The 16,581-nt window shown below is 43.3% G+C and overlaps 1 protein-coding gene across 1 annotated transcript; it reads left to right on the plus strand.

Moving 5' to 3' along the window:
- The first annotated feature begins 11,649 nt into the window (after positions 1 to 11,649).
- LOC129808627 (uncharacterized protein K02A2.6-like) lies at positions 11,650 to 16,282 on the plus strand. The gene has a single exon (XM_055858415.1). The coding sequence runs from the start codon at positions 11,735 to 11,737 to the stop codon at positions 16,133 to 16,135; it is 4,401 nt and encodes a 1,466-aa protein (XP_055714390.1). The 5' UTR covers positions 11,650 to 11,734; the 3' UTR covers positions 16,136 to 16,282.
- The last annotated feature ends 299 nt before the right edge of the window (positions 16,283 to 16,581 follow it).

Here is a 16,581-nt window from a genome sequence, read left to right on the forward strand (position 1 = left end):
TTAAAAAAAGGAAGAAGAAGCGCTCGCGCGAGGATCAAACGAGTGTTATAGGGCGTGATGTCCCGGAAGCGTCTGAGGGTATACAGAGAATAATTGACCTTTCGGCAAATAGAGATGGCCTGATCAGACCATGAGGTAGTTGCATTGAAGATTATGCCCAGGTTTTTGACCTGATCAGAAAAAGGAATAATTTCACCGTAAAGGTGCAATGGATAAAAATCAAGGGAAACTCCTTTTTTAGAAATCACAATAGCTTGAGACTTTTTAGGATTCAAAATCAACCCATTTGATAAAGCTCAGTGCTCAATTCTGGAAAGATTAATATTCATAAGTCGAAAAGCCTGAAGGGAATTGGAGGGCTCACCCTCAACATAGATTTGAAGGTCATCTGCGTAAAGATGAAAAGAGAAATTCTGTAATACTGAGGGTAGGTCATTGATGAAGAGGGAGAAGAGCAGTGGGCCAAGTATTGAGCCTTGACCAATACCCTCATTTAAGAAAGACGGTGAGGAACTATTCTCACAATACTTCACGATAAGAGACCTACCAGTGAAGTAAGATTGAATAAGGGCCACTGCAGAGGAAGAAAACTTAAAAAGAGAACATAACTTATAGCAAAAGAGATTGTGAGGAAGGCTATCAAAGGCCTTAGTGAAGTCCAGCAGAACAAGAATCACGAAGCGATTTCGATCTATCGAGGACGCAATGTCATGAGTAACTCTCAGAAGAGCAGTCGTAGTACTATGGCCCTTTCGAAAGCCTGACTGGAAATCACAGAGGAGCCTGTTTTCATCTAAATATTGCGAGATCTGCTCATGAAGAAGAAACTCAAAGGCCTTTGATAGTACAGGAAGAAGGCTGATGGGCCTGAAGTCAGAAGGAGATTTGGGATTAGTAACTTTGGGAATAGGAACTACAAGAGCCCGTTTCCAAGAATCAGGGTAATTTGATGTTGTAATTATATAATTAAAAATATCTGTGAGCACTGAAAGGATTACTGGGAGAAGAATTTTGATGAATTGAAGAGAAAAGCCATCACACCCCATAGCATTCGACTTGACACGTGAGATAGCGAATACTACGTTATCATGGGAAACGCAGCTGAAGCTAAAACCCTCCCAGGGCGCGGGGGGTAAAAAAGGAGAGATCACAGTACCAGCAACACAGGATGAGAAAAACTGGCAGAATTCGTTAGCCGAAAATGAATTACTCTCACTGGATGATACCGAAGATCGCAGACCAAGCTTTTTAATATTACTCCAAAGGGTTTTCGATGGAAGCTTAGGGTCCAGGCACTTATCAAAATGATGCTTTTTGCGAGATTTGATAAGGTTTCGGGTCTTATTACGCAGTTTTTTGAATGCATTTTCATCCACAGTACTACCTGAGCGTTTCCATCTTTTATAAGCGGCATCTCTGCGCTTAATTAACGACACTATACTGTCATCAATCCAAGGAGTCGATAAGGGGGGGATAAGTGAGCGCTTCTTTGGCACAACTCTCTCAAACAGATCATTAATTAAATTTGAGAAGTTTTCTACCCTCTCGGAGGCCGTGGGTGCATGTAACACATCGCCCCAGTAAACCTCCGAAGCAACAGCTCGAGCGAAAGAGCCATTGCAATTTTTGATATCTGCAATGATCTTATATGTATTGGGAGGGTTAGGCAAGCGCAGATTGTATGAAGCACAAATCAGGTCATGGTCAGAAATACCAGGAAGAGGAGCCTGATGATGCTGAAATATTCTTTGCGAATCGCAAGAGGATAAAATTATTAGATCTAGTAGAGATCCCAAACGAGTGGGATTAAATGGGACGTAAAATAGAGAATGTGCAGATAAAAGTGATATAAAATTTTTAGATAGAGAGGTTGTGACATTAAGGTTGACATTAAAGTCACCTAAGATGATAAAGTTGTCAAAGGTTGTTACTAAATCCAGAAGATTTTCAAAATCCACAAGATTTGTAACTGGTGGAGGATTGTAGCAAGAGAAGATACTGACACTTACGCCACGAGATGACGCACGTACGCCAATATACTCCAACTTACCAATGGAACCAGAGCAGAGCAGAGAAGAATTGAGGCAGTTGCGAGCATAAATGCCAACGCCACCTCCCCTTTTTTGGCCAGACCTATCACATCTAAAGAACTGAAAGTCACGAGCACCAACCGATTCCATGGAGTCAGAAGAATCCAGCCAAGTCTCGGAAACACACAGCACCGAAATGAAGAATCCATGTAAAAGGGCACGGATCTCGTCAATGTGACGCCTAACACTTCGTGCATTAATATGTGCAAGAACACAGGAAAAACGAGAATCGCTTGAGAGTTTTTTCTGATAAACGGAAATTGAGTTTGAGCTAACATCAGCTACATCATCAAGATGAGCCTGAGAAACTAAGGAGAGATCATTGAAATTAATATTAAGTAAATTATTAGAAGAAAAACTACTGTTAAGAGAATTAATAAGAGATGACCCCGAAAACAGATTTACAGACGAGTCGACGAGATTCTCCGAGGCTGAAATCCATTAGGCAGAGGATCCGGCAATGACATCAGATGGGGTACCGGCATCATTTGTTGAGGGAGCGAGATTCGCCGCGGCTCCCGGCTTCTTTCGCCCCGGATGAAAAAAGAAGGGCTTGACTAAGATCCCCTCCTCCCAAAACTCCGAAGAATTGGCCTCCTCAAACTCCGGATCCGTGAGTGCAACACGGAAGGATGCACTTTTTCTGGACTCCGGTGCCCTTTTCGTCAAACATATACATTTCGGGCGACGCTTAGATGACAGGCGCTTTGAAAGAGCTATGCTCAACTGATCCTCCGTGACCTCCCGCGACAGACGCGCCAGGATCAGCCATCGATACTTTTGTATAGTAGGCAACCCATCAGTATACACCGCCCGACCAACCATCACGTTTTTATGAGCTTGCTATGGTTGTGGAGGCACGCCGTCAATCAAGTTGCGTTTCGTCAGTGCAGGTTGAGGCAAAGGCGCAATATCACTCTCATCACGCCCAGACTGCGCAGAGAGAGCACCACTCTTCACCTATTCCATCAGCGGAGGCGCAGTAACTCCCAAAAAAGGCACAGGTCTACACACGACACCAACCTCACCAGGGACATCAGAAATCAGTTTAGGATCAGTGGGAGCAACAGCATGATTTAAGAGAATACGGCGATCCCCACCATGAGGTTCACGGTCATTCAGCCACGTAGACTCCAGTCATTCCTCGATAACTTTATTGCGATTTGAACAAGGTCCAGGAGTCATTGACCAAGATCCAACAGAGTCGAGACGAAACTCCATCGCACGAACACTGGTCCTCAGCCCAAGGCACTCCGACACCTGCTGTCGAAGACGACTTTTCTCTTCAACAAGAGCCTCACAGAGACTCTCGACTTTGCATAGATGGGCAAACAGTGCATTGAGACTTATGTCGGCTGACCTTGTTTCTATCAAAGAAGGGTCTCCAGACGCAGACACACTGCGCACCGCTGAAGAGTTGTCGTGACTATTGTCCATGCATAGCCTACAATGCCATGGTAAGGACCCAAAAAGCACTTCAAATTCAGAGCCCGGTGCAAGCGGAGGATCAGCACATCGCACATGATACCATCGTCCACACTTTCCAGCACAAAAAAGCCCCGAGCCATGCCGACGATCGATCACAGACGCACAAAGCCCACACTTCTCCGCCGCAGGCATGATCAAATGAAACCACCAGAAATTCTTCTTAGATTCAGGTGCTCGAAATATTGTCAGCAGGTACTGTGTGGAGCTTCTGAATCACACAGACGCACCGGCAGCCCCAGATGCCCTCAGCTACACTGCAACAGAGAACAGCGCCAGAAAAAGTCCTATTTAAGGAGCTAATAGGGGAAATTACCCTTGAGGCGGGGGCAAAGCTTATCAGCACCTCCACCAGCAAACAGTATCCACAGGCCACTAGGCAGTAAATTTGCTTATCCGTGCCGCCTGGATGCTCATACAATTTCAGGCAGGTACTGTGCTACAGAGCTTTTCACACACACTCACACTAGGTGCTCCATGAGAATCTTCACTTGTACTCTCTCTTCCAACTCCACTTGATACACCAGCAATCTCCACCAGCAGTATCGGAGATACACTAACACCAAGATCGAACTCCAATAGAAAAAAAACCGTTGCCTCAGATGTAAAAATTCGCAAAAGTCCCAAGAAATAATTTGCAAAATTATGCAATTATACACAGGTGGCGACACAGGTTGCCTCACAATCAGTCCGCGAGAACTAACGCACACTTCAAGCAAAAATTCAGCAAAACTGGCCGCGAAAAACCACAAATTATGGAATAAAATTGAGGAGCTAAACAATTCACGTGTAACTCTTGTCACCTCTATCTCTCTTTTAAAAATATCTGATACGAAATTAGTACCCTGATCGGTACAAATAAATATTGGTGTGCCGAAAATACATATGAAGTGACTAAGTAACGCATCGGCAACTGTTATAGCAGATTGATCGGGTATAGGTACAGCTACCAAGTATTTTGTTAGATCACACATCATGGTCAAAATATATTTATTACCGGAAATTGATGTTTGCAGAGGTCCCACAATGTCTAATGATATTTTATAAAATGGGGACGTTGACGTAGTTGTCAGAGACAATGGCATTTTAGTGTTTTTGGAAATCTTACTACGTTGACAAACTTCACATCGATTAATGTATCGCGATATAATACGTCTCATATTTTTAAAGAAAAATTTATCTTTTGTACGATGATACGTTGTCGTAACCCCACGGTGTCCGCCTATATGATGTTCTTTAATAATATGTTCGAATTCCTCCGGATCAAAAATTTTTCTAATCTTGTTATGATAAATTTTAAGTTCAAAATTAGAATCACGAAAACCAAATTTTAGAATTTTTTTATAAGTGAAAACTCAAATTTCCCATTGCAAAGATTAGTTCTATAAAAAATAAGACTTTTTATGTTTTTGCTCTCACAATAAAGACGCAGTGATTGCATAGATTTCAATACCTGTGGTGGCTGCATGAGTGGAAAAGGATTTGTTTTCATGAACAAATAAAGAGTGTTCTAAGTTTGATGTTTCGTTATCGCATTAATAGGGGAATGTTCAACAACACGCTCAACTTGAGATGAGTCTAATGTAGGAAAATCCTCTGGTTTGCTAGATTCCGGTATAAAAAGAAATACATTGCCTTTGATATTATAAGATAAGGATTCACTTTCAATTTCCTCAATGATATTAGAAACCGATTCTTCTCTATTAATTGCTTTTAGTATAATATCATTCCTATTATCAAACAGCTCTAAGTTAGCTTCGCATTTTTTCTTTGTTTGTGATCGTGTTGTGGCCGAAATTATATTAACATCTTCGGAATACTGTGGTATTCTGCTTAAAGTGTCGGCATTTGGAATTGAAGTCCCAGCTTTGTATTTAATTTCAAATACAAAATCTGATTCTAACTTGATCCTCCATCTAAGAATTCGATAAGTAGGATCTTTAATATTGAAAATCCACGTCAGAGGTTTGTGGTCTGTGTATATTATAAATTTACGACCAACCAAGTATACCCGGAAATTCTTGTGTGGACATCTAGAGATGGATTTTGTGGACAGGGCCGGAACTGCTGCGGAAAACACCCGATCTCTTCCACGATCGGCTCTACTCTGTCCAGTCACACAGAGGTTTCCCACCTGTGCAAACTGGTTTTCCACAGTAGTACAGCCACTCGATATAAAGAGTAGAGGGAAATTTATAGGGGAAACGGGATCTTTATTCACTCTCAAGTGAATAGGGGAAATGCGGGGATATTTTTTTTTCAATGTATTTCTCCTCAAGTATGCTTAGTGCGGCTGCCGACCGACTTCACTACCGATCTCATCAGGTAAACGGCAGAAACCACTGAATCACTGATCGTATATGCCAAATACATATGTTTACAAATATGACATTTATAAGTAGAAGATTGTGGCAGTTGTTGCGCGGGATCAGGGCAACAGGAGCAGGCATAATGAGGGATAAGTGACAGCTTGGCCTAAAAGGCACGTGTTGCTGACACTGAGAATGAGAATAAACATAAAAAATAAAAATAAATTAGATAGGGGATAGTGACTGTATTTTGGGGAGGGAGTGCAGTGTAAGGAGAACAGAGAGACAGGGCAGCACAGGACAGGACAGAACACCTCGGCAAAGAAGGCATCACAACCCCAAGGCACCCAGAGATCGTTCCGCCGCCCACAGTCAGAGGCCCAGACCATAGGGTATCCCATGGGGTAGAAAAAAGAGAGAAGAGGGATAACAGCTATGACCCAATTCGTACATGCTCGCCCTGTACATTGGTGGGTAAAAAAGAGGCAGAAGGCCCAGAAAAAAACCCACACTAGAGCGGTCCAGTAAGAAATAGACCAGGCGAACGCGAAACGGAAAAGAAGAACCCCAACAGTTGAATTGAGTTATGAAACACCCCACAAACAGGAAGCATGAGTGGCGAGCGGCGGGACAATAACCGGGAAATCCTGAGAGTGCTCGGATGCGTAAGTATGCCATAAATGTTTCCTCAAGAGCGGGAAAAAGGAAAAGTGGCTTGCATGGTGGGATCTCAGATTTCTAGGGAGGTTGTTGTACAGGACAGGTACCTGGTATAGAAATGAACGTCTAAATAACTCGTTTCTCGGAAGAAGCAACCGCATTTGCGAACCCAGGCGAGACTCCCGACCACCCCTCGAGCTGAAGTACCCGTTTCGACCAAAAAATATTTTTAAAGTCTTAAAAGTGTATAAATATTTAAGAGGGAGTATTCTGAGATCCAGGAAGCCCTGCCAGAGTGAGTCGCTCCTACGCTTTTGCAGAATAGCACGGACAGCAAATCTTTGTGCGCGGCGTATGGGCGCAAGTGTAGTTGCATAAGTACCACCCCAGAATGGCAATCCATACAGCAACTTAGACTCCACACAAGAGAAGTACATAGCTCGGAGAACATTGGTTGGGCAGAGGCGAGCAATTCTATAGGAGCGGCTTTTTTTGGAAATAGTGCCACATTCGGCCATTCCTGACCAGGTTGCCGTCCCCGGCAACGTTTTCTGGTGTTTGATCTTTGGTACACGCTCTTCAGGTCGGGAGCTCGAATCCCGCCACCGAAGTGCATGTCAAAATGACCACTTTACTATTACAACACAACCTTCTGAGACCCAACTCCACTTCACGTCCACTAGGTCAGGATCCTGAATCCTGCCGCCAGTGTTCGTTTCAGTATTGACTATGTCTCAATAGAATAGTAATTCAGTGTAATTCCAACAATGGCCTACCTGGTCCCTTAACGAGTCATGCCTCTCACATGCACATACTGATTCATGACACCTTAGGTTAGACCCGTTACTTACAAATTCACCTGAACATCCAATCTTAAATCCACACCATGAATCACTTAGTTATCATCTAAAGTGGTTATGGAATAAAATATCAGACAAATTTGACCTCTTGAATTTATTTATTTATTTTCTCTTTTAATTTGCTTTTCCACAATTCACCCAACATTAGTTGTCTTGAGTCTTAATTAATATGAAATTCAGTTTTTTTCGCGAAATCTTATTGGTAAAATTCAATTTAAAGTCTCATCAAATTTATCGCTCTCCTGTAACTTCCACTCCCATTTCATCATCATTATCTTCAATAACTTCCTCTTCCAGTTCGATTCTCGTTCCCCATGGTTTTAACTTATCCACTGGATACAATGAACAAAACCACTTTTGGCTCAGTTGCGTGGCCGGGGTATCCTGCACTTCGTATCGATCAGCGGGCAAGACCTTGGACACTATATACGGTCCTTTATAACGTGGAACGAGTTTCTTAGAAGAACCTGTAGCTGGGGAGTCCCATTTAATTAACACCAAATCTCCCTCACGATACTTTGTGGGCTGTAAATGTGACCGATTATAATCTTTTGCCCTGGCTACTTCATTTTCCTGCATCTTCAGCTTGACAGCCTGTCGTAACTCCTCAAGATTCTGCCCATTTTGTCTTTCATCATCGTCATCATGGATACAATTGAGTAACTGGTTACCCAATACATTGCGCGGTTCATAATTCAACAGGAGTCTTTGGGGAGTGTGACCCATAGAACGATTTTTCATATTGTTCAACCCCCATTGAACAGCTCTCAAATGTTTTACCCAATCGTGTCCATCTTCTCCTTGCATCATGGCTTTGAGGGCTGGTGTGACAATCCAGAAGTATCTCTCCACTTGACCATTAGCTCTTGGTGTCTTCACAGCAACCGGGGCATGTCTTATGGCATTGTCTTCACAATATGTTGCGAACGATGAAGACATGAAAGCGGTGCCTCGATCGGTCACTACAACAGTTGGCATACCAAAAATTTGGCTTGTCTCCTCCAAAATTTTGATAGCCGCGGCACTGTTTTGGAACCAAGTCAATATCTCATTCCATCAGCCACTGAAGTCTACAACAAACTCACGTCTGGGCAAGTATTCAGTAAAATTGATTTATCTGATGCTTATCTACAGATCAAGGTGGATGATGATGCTCGGAAAATGCTCACGATACACACACACAAGGGGCTTTTCAAATTCAATCGTCTATGCCCAGGAGTGAAGGCTGCCCCAGGTATTTTGCAACAGATTGTAGAGCAAATGGTGCTAGGAATTGACGGTGTAGCTGTTTATTTCGATGACATCGCCATTGCATCTCGCTGTGAGGAATCTCACCTGAAGACACTCAGAGCTGTACTCACGAGACTTCGTGATTATGGTTTCCACATCCGCTTGGAGAAATGTCAATTTTTCCTACCAGAAATCAAGTTTCTGGGCAACATCATCGACCAGACAGGATGTCGTCCGGATCCTGAGAAAATTCAAGCCATATCTCAGATGTTGCCACCCAGAGATGTTGGAGAACTGAGGTCGTTCCTTGGAGCAATCAATTACTACTCCAAGTTCATCAAGGAAATGAGTCACTTGAGATCTCCCATGGATGATCTTCTCAAGTCAGATGCCAAGTGGAATTGGTCTCAATATTGTCAAAAATCTTTCGATCGATTCAAGGAGATTTTATCCTCAGATCTCGTCCTAACTCATTATTTTCCGGAGAGACCAGTGGAAGTATCAGCCGATGCATCATCCAAGGCTCTGGGAGCTCAAATTTCACACAAATTCCCGGATGATTCAGAGAAAGTGATTGCCTACGCGAGTCGCTCATTGACAAAAGCTGAGCGCAATTACAGTCAAATCGAACGTGAAGCCCTGGCTCTGATTTTTGCGGTTACCAAGTTTCACGTCTTATGAATTCCTACCATCAACCTGAAGAATATTACAAGTAGTATATACCGCGCAAGTTGGCGTAGATGACGTCACGCGCTGACGTCATCATCGCGCAAGTCGGCGTGACGTCAACCGGTGATGACGTCACGCGTATATGATGACGTCACATATTTTCTTACGTCACACCCTGGAGGCATGACGCAATATTTTGGGGTGACGTCACACCCCCACCCCCTGGGAGGCTGACGTCACTGGGCGGAAATTTAAATTTAAATTTTCCGTTGGTATAGGAGCGCCATCTATGATTGCAATTTTGAATTTCGAATGGCCATCCGCCATTTTGAATGCCCCTTTGTCATTTTGAATGCCCATCCACCATTTTGATTTTCTGTCCGCCATTTATATTTTCTGTCCGCCATTTTTTTATTTTTTGTCCGCCATTTTTATTTTTGTCCGTCATTTTTTATTACCGACCGCTGTTCTTATTTTCTGTGCGCGCCCTCTGTTATTCCTGTTATTAACTATTTCCGTAATATTTTTTCGCGACGTGAAAATTTTTTGGCCGAGACCTGGGATTGAACGGACAGTACTTAAAGCCTTAAACGTAGTATGTACCACCGCTTAGACCACTCGGCCACGGCGGCATGTTGGTGGGTTCCCGCTGAATCGTGAACCGTTGCATCGTCCACAGGCTGACGTCACCCATGCATAGATATCCCATATAGACATTTCCCATGCATGCATACATTTTCATACACATACACATGCCCCGTGGGAATAATTGCGCGCGTCACTTGGTGGGGAAAAACAGTGCGAGAAACAGATCTCGGGTTTCGGGTTTCGGGTTTCAGAGTGGCACGTGGTAACTTCTGGATATATGACCCGTACTTAAGAATGCATCCTATTGCAAAAATGGCATGGAATATGTCATATGGGGGGCGACTATAAATTAATTGTCGTGGGAATATTTTAATTTCTGTGGGAATTTTTCTTCCCTTTGAGTGCTATTAAAGACTTCTAGATAAAGAGGATAAATGTTTTTACAATGAAAAATGTACTTTTCATATAATTTCAGATATGTTTCCAGAAATTAATTTACTCTACCAGCCTTTTAAGGGAGATCTTCCATTGGGATGATCTTTTATCTAAGTTGAATGAAGTCTATTTTGCGCCTCTTTATTTTACTTACGCCAGACGTTTTTTTCGCAATTTTAGTGGTATGATCACCACCCATGCATAGCTATGAAAAAGTATCATCAAAGGTTGAATATTTTGTAACCCCAAAAAAATAAGTTTGCAGGGTTATATCCTAGCAGCGTGCGCAGAAGAGGTTGGATGCAGTTAAAAGTTGTTCCAAAGAGTTAGAGACTGTTTCAATTTAGAGAACTCTAATGGCACGGGTTGTCTAATTATGGCAAGAGATTCTTAAGATCTGTTATTATATCTGAAAACCTTTTATATCCTGTAAATTTTCTTACCTGATCTCGATTATTGAGCAGACACCAAAAAAAAACCAATTTCCATGCAAAATTCTTTCAATGAAGGATAAAACTTTCTTTCCTACGATTACAATTTCAGCTGACTTGGAGTTGTTCATTTATCTTCATCTTAAACATTTCTCAACAGAAATCTGCAACTCTTATTCCACTCGAAGAAAATATTAGAGGACTTCATGCTTAAAATTACAAGCATCTACCAGAGCCTAAATAACCTAATGAGAGACCAATCTATAAATTTAGGCAAAAAAACTTTTAATTTTTTTTAAATTTATTTTTTATTGTACCATATTGTATTTATCGATTTTTACAAATGACATACAAACTTAGCATAATAAGATTAATTATTTTGAATAAAACTAATATTGTATTAAAAATGAAATTAGGATATACGATATGACAAAATAATTGAGAAATTAATATAATTTTAGATAAAACTGTTATAGAAAAGAAACGTTTTTAAAAATGAGATTTTAAAATTTTAAAATTAAGTAATTTAATAACCAAACGGTAACGAGTTAGAGTTATCCACACATCGTCGCTTATTGAAAGTTGTTAGATGGCAGCACATTTGCCATCTTTCCGAAAATCCGATGACAACCAGGCAAATGTCACTTGACCATTCTTCGCTCTACCAAAAACACACCCTATCTAACCTCTGTGAATTAAAGTGCAAATTGAAGTGAATAAAAGATCTTTTTCTCACCCACAACACCGTGTTATTTATTTGGTGCCGCCTATCCAGCAGGGAAAGAAAGAAAGAAGTGCATAGCAATTGGCGCAGAAGCTGGGATCAATATATTAATTATATTGGAATCTATTTCCAGGTAATTCGCCCGGCTCACGCCGTAATATCTGGCGCAGAAGCTGGGATCAATATATTAATTATATTGGAATCTATTTCCAGGTAATTCGCCCGGCTCACGCCGTAATATCTGGCGAACGAGATGGCTACTCCTCCCACGGATTTTGCTGGATTTGTTAAAGCAATCGAGGCACTCATCGAGACAAAGATCACCAATGTGACTACGTCACCGTCCACATCCGGAACACCACGTGCACCTGCTGAGGTATCTGTCGATGCTCTTGCAAGGTCGATTACTGCCTTCACTTATGCTCCAGACAGTAATCTTACCTTTGAGAATTGGTATCAGCGATATAAGTCTACGATTCTCGAGGACGGAAGGAATCTAGATGACGATGCACGTGTGAGATTACTTCTCCGGCGTTTGGATAACCAAGCCTACACGAGGTATGCCAATATTCTCCGACCACGTGAACCAACCTCATTGTCTTACAATGAAACTGTTGAGAGACTCACGAAGCTTTTTGGACGTGGAGAATCTCTGTTCAGCCTCCGCCGTCGATGTCTCCAGCTCGTGATGAATGAATCTGATGATTGGGCTACTCACGGGGGCATTGTGAATAGTATTTGTGAGGATTTCCGGATTGCGGAGTGCACACCAGACCATTTTAAAGCACTCATTTTCTGCACTAGTATACAGAGTGATAAGCATTTGTTCGTGCGTGAACAGCTACTGGCTAAGCTTGAGACTGAAGCACCTGATAAAATAAACGTGGATTATCTCATCGATGAGGCAAGACGTTTGAGCAATGTCAAGAAGGATGCCAGGTTGGACATGGCACCCGCCACTGTCAATGCAGTTCGCAAAAGCGCCCTTTCTGGCAAGAAAGATCGCCCTGCACGCCCGTGCTACCTGTGTGGAGCTATGCATTTCGTCAGGGAATGTACGTATGCTAATTCCAAGTGCCTGGAATGCAACAGAGTGGGTCATAAGTCTGGATATTGCCCACCCACACAGAAGGATGATAAATTACAGGAATCTGGGAAGAAGAAGAAGTTTGTGAAGAAGAAGAAGAAGCAAACCGCACATACAAATGCTATCTTCGGTTCACAACGACACTCAAGACGATACCTATCACCGTTCCTCAATGGACAACGGGTAGAGTTCCAGCTGGACTGTGCTGCAGATGTCTCGGTGATTTCGAAGTCGACCTGGGAACGTCTTGGGCAACCTGCATTAGAACCAGCATCCCTGAACGTGAAGGACGCACAATCTAAGCCCATCTCTCTCTTGGGTGAGTTTGAATGTCGTGAATCTTTCATGGGACGAGAGATTTCTCTCAGATGTCTCGTATCTGCTAGTACCAGAGACAATTTGTTCGGGATTGATTGGATAGAGGCTTTTGGGCTATGGGATAAAGCACCTAGTGCTTACTGCAATCTTGTACGAAAGGATTTTGACACTGCAGCCGCCGTAAAAGAATTGCAAACCTCTTTTCCAACAGTTTTCGATAAGAAGATTGGAATTTGCACCAAGGCTAAGGCGATAATTCATTTAAAGCCTGAATCAGTGCCAATTTTCCGCCCAAAAAGACCCGTGGCATTCCACATTGTGCCCACAATTGATGAAGAGCTTCAACGACTCCAAGCCTCCGGCATCATCACACCTGTGGAGTATTCGGCCTGGGCTGCGCCGATTGTGGTAGCCAAGAAACCTAACGGTTCTATTCGCATATGTGGTGACTACTCTACTGGATTGAACGACGCAGTGGAAATGAATAATCACCCCATTCCAGATCCGGACAGTCTTTTTACTCAACTGGCTAACAAGACTGTCTACTCTCATATTGACTTGTCGGACGCCTACCTGCAAATACCCTGTGACGAAGCTTCCAGCCATCTGTTGACGATCAATACTCCAAGAGGACTTTTCAAGTTCAACAGACTGCCTCCAGGGATACGCAGCGCCCCAGGAATTTTCCAGGAGATTGTCGAGCGAATGCTCCAAGGGATTCCGGGAGTGGTGGCATATTTTGACGACATCTGCGTGGCATCCGCAGACAGTGAAGAGCACCTTGCAACATTGAAATTAGTTTTTAAACGTTTAGAGGAATTTAATTTCAAAGTTCGCTTCGAAAAATGTAAGTTCTTTGCAGAGTCAATAAAATTTCTTGGTATCATAACAGATAAAAATGGTCTTCGCCCTGACCCAGACAAGACAGAAGCCATTAGACAGATGCCACCTCCGCAAAATGTTCAGGAACTTAGAAGTTACCTGGGCGCCCTACAGTTTTGGGGAAAGTTTGTGCCATCGATGAGTGAACTTCGCGCTCCGCTCGATCGGCTACTGAAAAACGGAGTATCTTGGAAATGGAGCAAGGCATGTCAAGATTCCTTCCGACGTTTTAAGGAAATCTTGGGCTCTGAACTTCTCTTGACACACTATGACCCGAAAATGCCTATCCTGATCGCATCGGATGCATCTTCTTATGCTATTGGCTGTGTTGCGTATCACGAGTATCCTGATGGAAGTCGCAAAGCATTTTACCACGCATCCAGAAGGCTCACTGACACCGAAAGTCGATATAGCCAAATCGAGAAGGAAGCCCTAGGCATTGTCTTTGCAGTCAAGAAGTTCCATAGATTTGTTTTTGGCCGGCAGTTCACACTGCTCACCGACCATAAACCCCTGCTCTCAATTTTCGGCAGTAAAAAGGGAATACCGGTACACACTGCAAATCGTCTGCAGAGGTGGGCTCTCACGCTACTTGGGTACAATTTTACCATCCGGTATATCTCTACAGAGAGTTTTGGCCACGCTGATGTACTCTCACGGCTGATTTCATCTCAACAACGTCAAACAGATGAGGTTATAATCGCTGAGATTCAAGCTGAAGAGATCTACGATGACATTGTGATGCAGGAAGCGCTCTCAGTTCTCCCTGTGACCTTCAACATGGTAAAAAGAGCTACAAAATCATCACCCGTGCTTCAGGAAGTCATCAAGTACATCAAGGGAGGTTGGCCAAACTCAGCAAAATCGATCAAGACAAGGGAAGTATCACAATTATATAGAATTCGAGATGCTTTGTCTCTGATCAAAGATGTTGTATTTTACAGGGAACGGCTGCTTGTGCCTGACCAATTCCGAGCCAAGATCCTTGTGCAACTTCACCAAGCCCATCCTGGCATGGCCCGGATGAAAGCTCTGGCTCGTAGCTACGTATTCTGGCCTGGAATAGACACGGATATCGAACACAAGGTTAGGAATTGCGTCGATTGTGCCACAGCTGACCGCACCCCTGTAAAAACTCATCTTTCCTCCTGGCCACTTTCATCGTATCCTTGGCATCGCATACACATGGACTATGCCAAATACAAGGGCGAAAATTTTTTTCTTGTGGTGGACTCTTACTCGAAATGGCCAGAGATCTTCAAAACCTCCTCTACAACCACTTCACTGACCATTGCCAAGCTCACGGAGATATTTGCGCGCCATGGTATCCCGGAGACGCTTGTGAGTGACAATGGGACCCAATTTACCAACTCAGAGTTCCAGAAATTCTGTGAAGTGAATGGTATTGCTCACATCAGGACTAGTCCATACTCACCGGCAAGCAACGGCCAATGCGAAAGACTGGTGGGCACCCTAAAACATGCATTGGAAAAGCAGAGTTCTTCTGGCTCCATTGAGTCATCCCTACAACGATTTCTGGCTACCTATCGTGTTACCCCTAACGATAGCGCTCCAGAAGGGAAGTCTCCTGCAGAATTGATGTATGGTCGAAAAACTCGAACAATTTTCGATCTCTTGAGACATCGCCCTGAAGAACCTGTGCGCCGCAACGAGAAGATGGAGGAGCAATACAATAGACGTCACGGTACGAAGTCAAGGAGCTTTGTGAGGGGGGAGGAAGTGTACGCAAAGAAATTTGTACAAGGTGGAAAGTTTTATTGGGTTCCCGGAAAGATCATCGAGCGTCGTGGATCTGTATCCTACAACGTGAGGCTTTCTGATGGTGGCATCATCAGATCACACACAAATCAGCTGAAACGTCGCTACACTGAAGGAAAACCTGAGACGACTTCCCAAGCTTTGCCACTGCCACTCTTTTCATCATCTCCTCAGACATCACTTTCACCATCACCTTTTTGGTCACCACCACCATTCCTCGCACCAACTGTGACATCTCGCTCATCAGCACAACCTTCCGGTACACAACCTTCGAAATCTACACCAGTGTCTTCTCTGAACGCAACTCCAGTGCCAGGTGGATCGAGGACAAGTGATTCATCTCCTGACGTGATCGAAGTGTCAGACTCAGAGCCTGAATTGTCTGACCAACAGGATGATGAAGATACCACTTTGTTGACGACTCCAGAGCGCCCCTCAGATCCAACATACATTCCACCTCGAGGACATCCACGGCCTGAAGCACTGACTCCAGTGTATCGTCGTCTTCGCTCCCGCGTCAGACCAGCAAGGCTCAGCAATCGCTTCCCTGACGCAGGGCCGTCTCCTTCGAAGAGGGGGAGGTGTTAGATGGCAGCACATTTGCCATCTTTCCGAAAATCCGATGACAACCAGGCAAATGTCACTTGACCATTCTTCGCTCTACCAAAAACACACCCTATCTAACCTCTGTGAATTAAAGTGCAAATTGAAGTGAATAAAAGATCTTTTTCTCACCCACAACACCGTGTTATTTATTTGGTGCCGCCTATCCAGCAGGGAAAGAAAGAAAGAAGTGCATAGCACTTGGCGCAGAAGCTGGGATCAATATATTAATTATATTGGAATCTATTTCCAGGTAATTCGCCCGGCTCACGCCGTAATAAAAGTGAATTGCGCTTTTTTCTGATATGGCCCGGTTAGACACAACATCATATTTCAATATTTCCTCTGCATTTTCGAGGGATTTCACAATAGTTGGATGTCCAGCAAAGTATTTAGAGTATTTATTTGCCCAGGGGTAGAATGATGTAAAA

The sequence above is a fragment of the Phlebotomus papatasi genome, chromosome 4 (genome assembly GCF_024763615.1).
Source record: "Phlebotomus papatasi isolate M1 chromosome 4, Ppap_2.1, whole genome shotgun sequence".
Lineage (NCBI taxonomy): Eukaryota > Metazoa > Arthropoda > Insecta > Diptera > Psychodidae > Phlebotomus > Phlebotomus papatasi.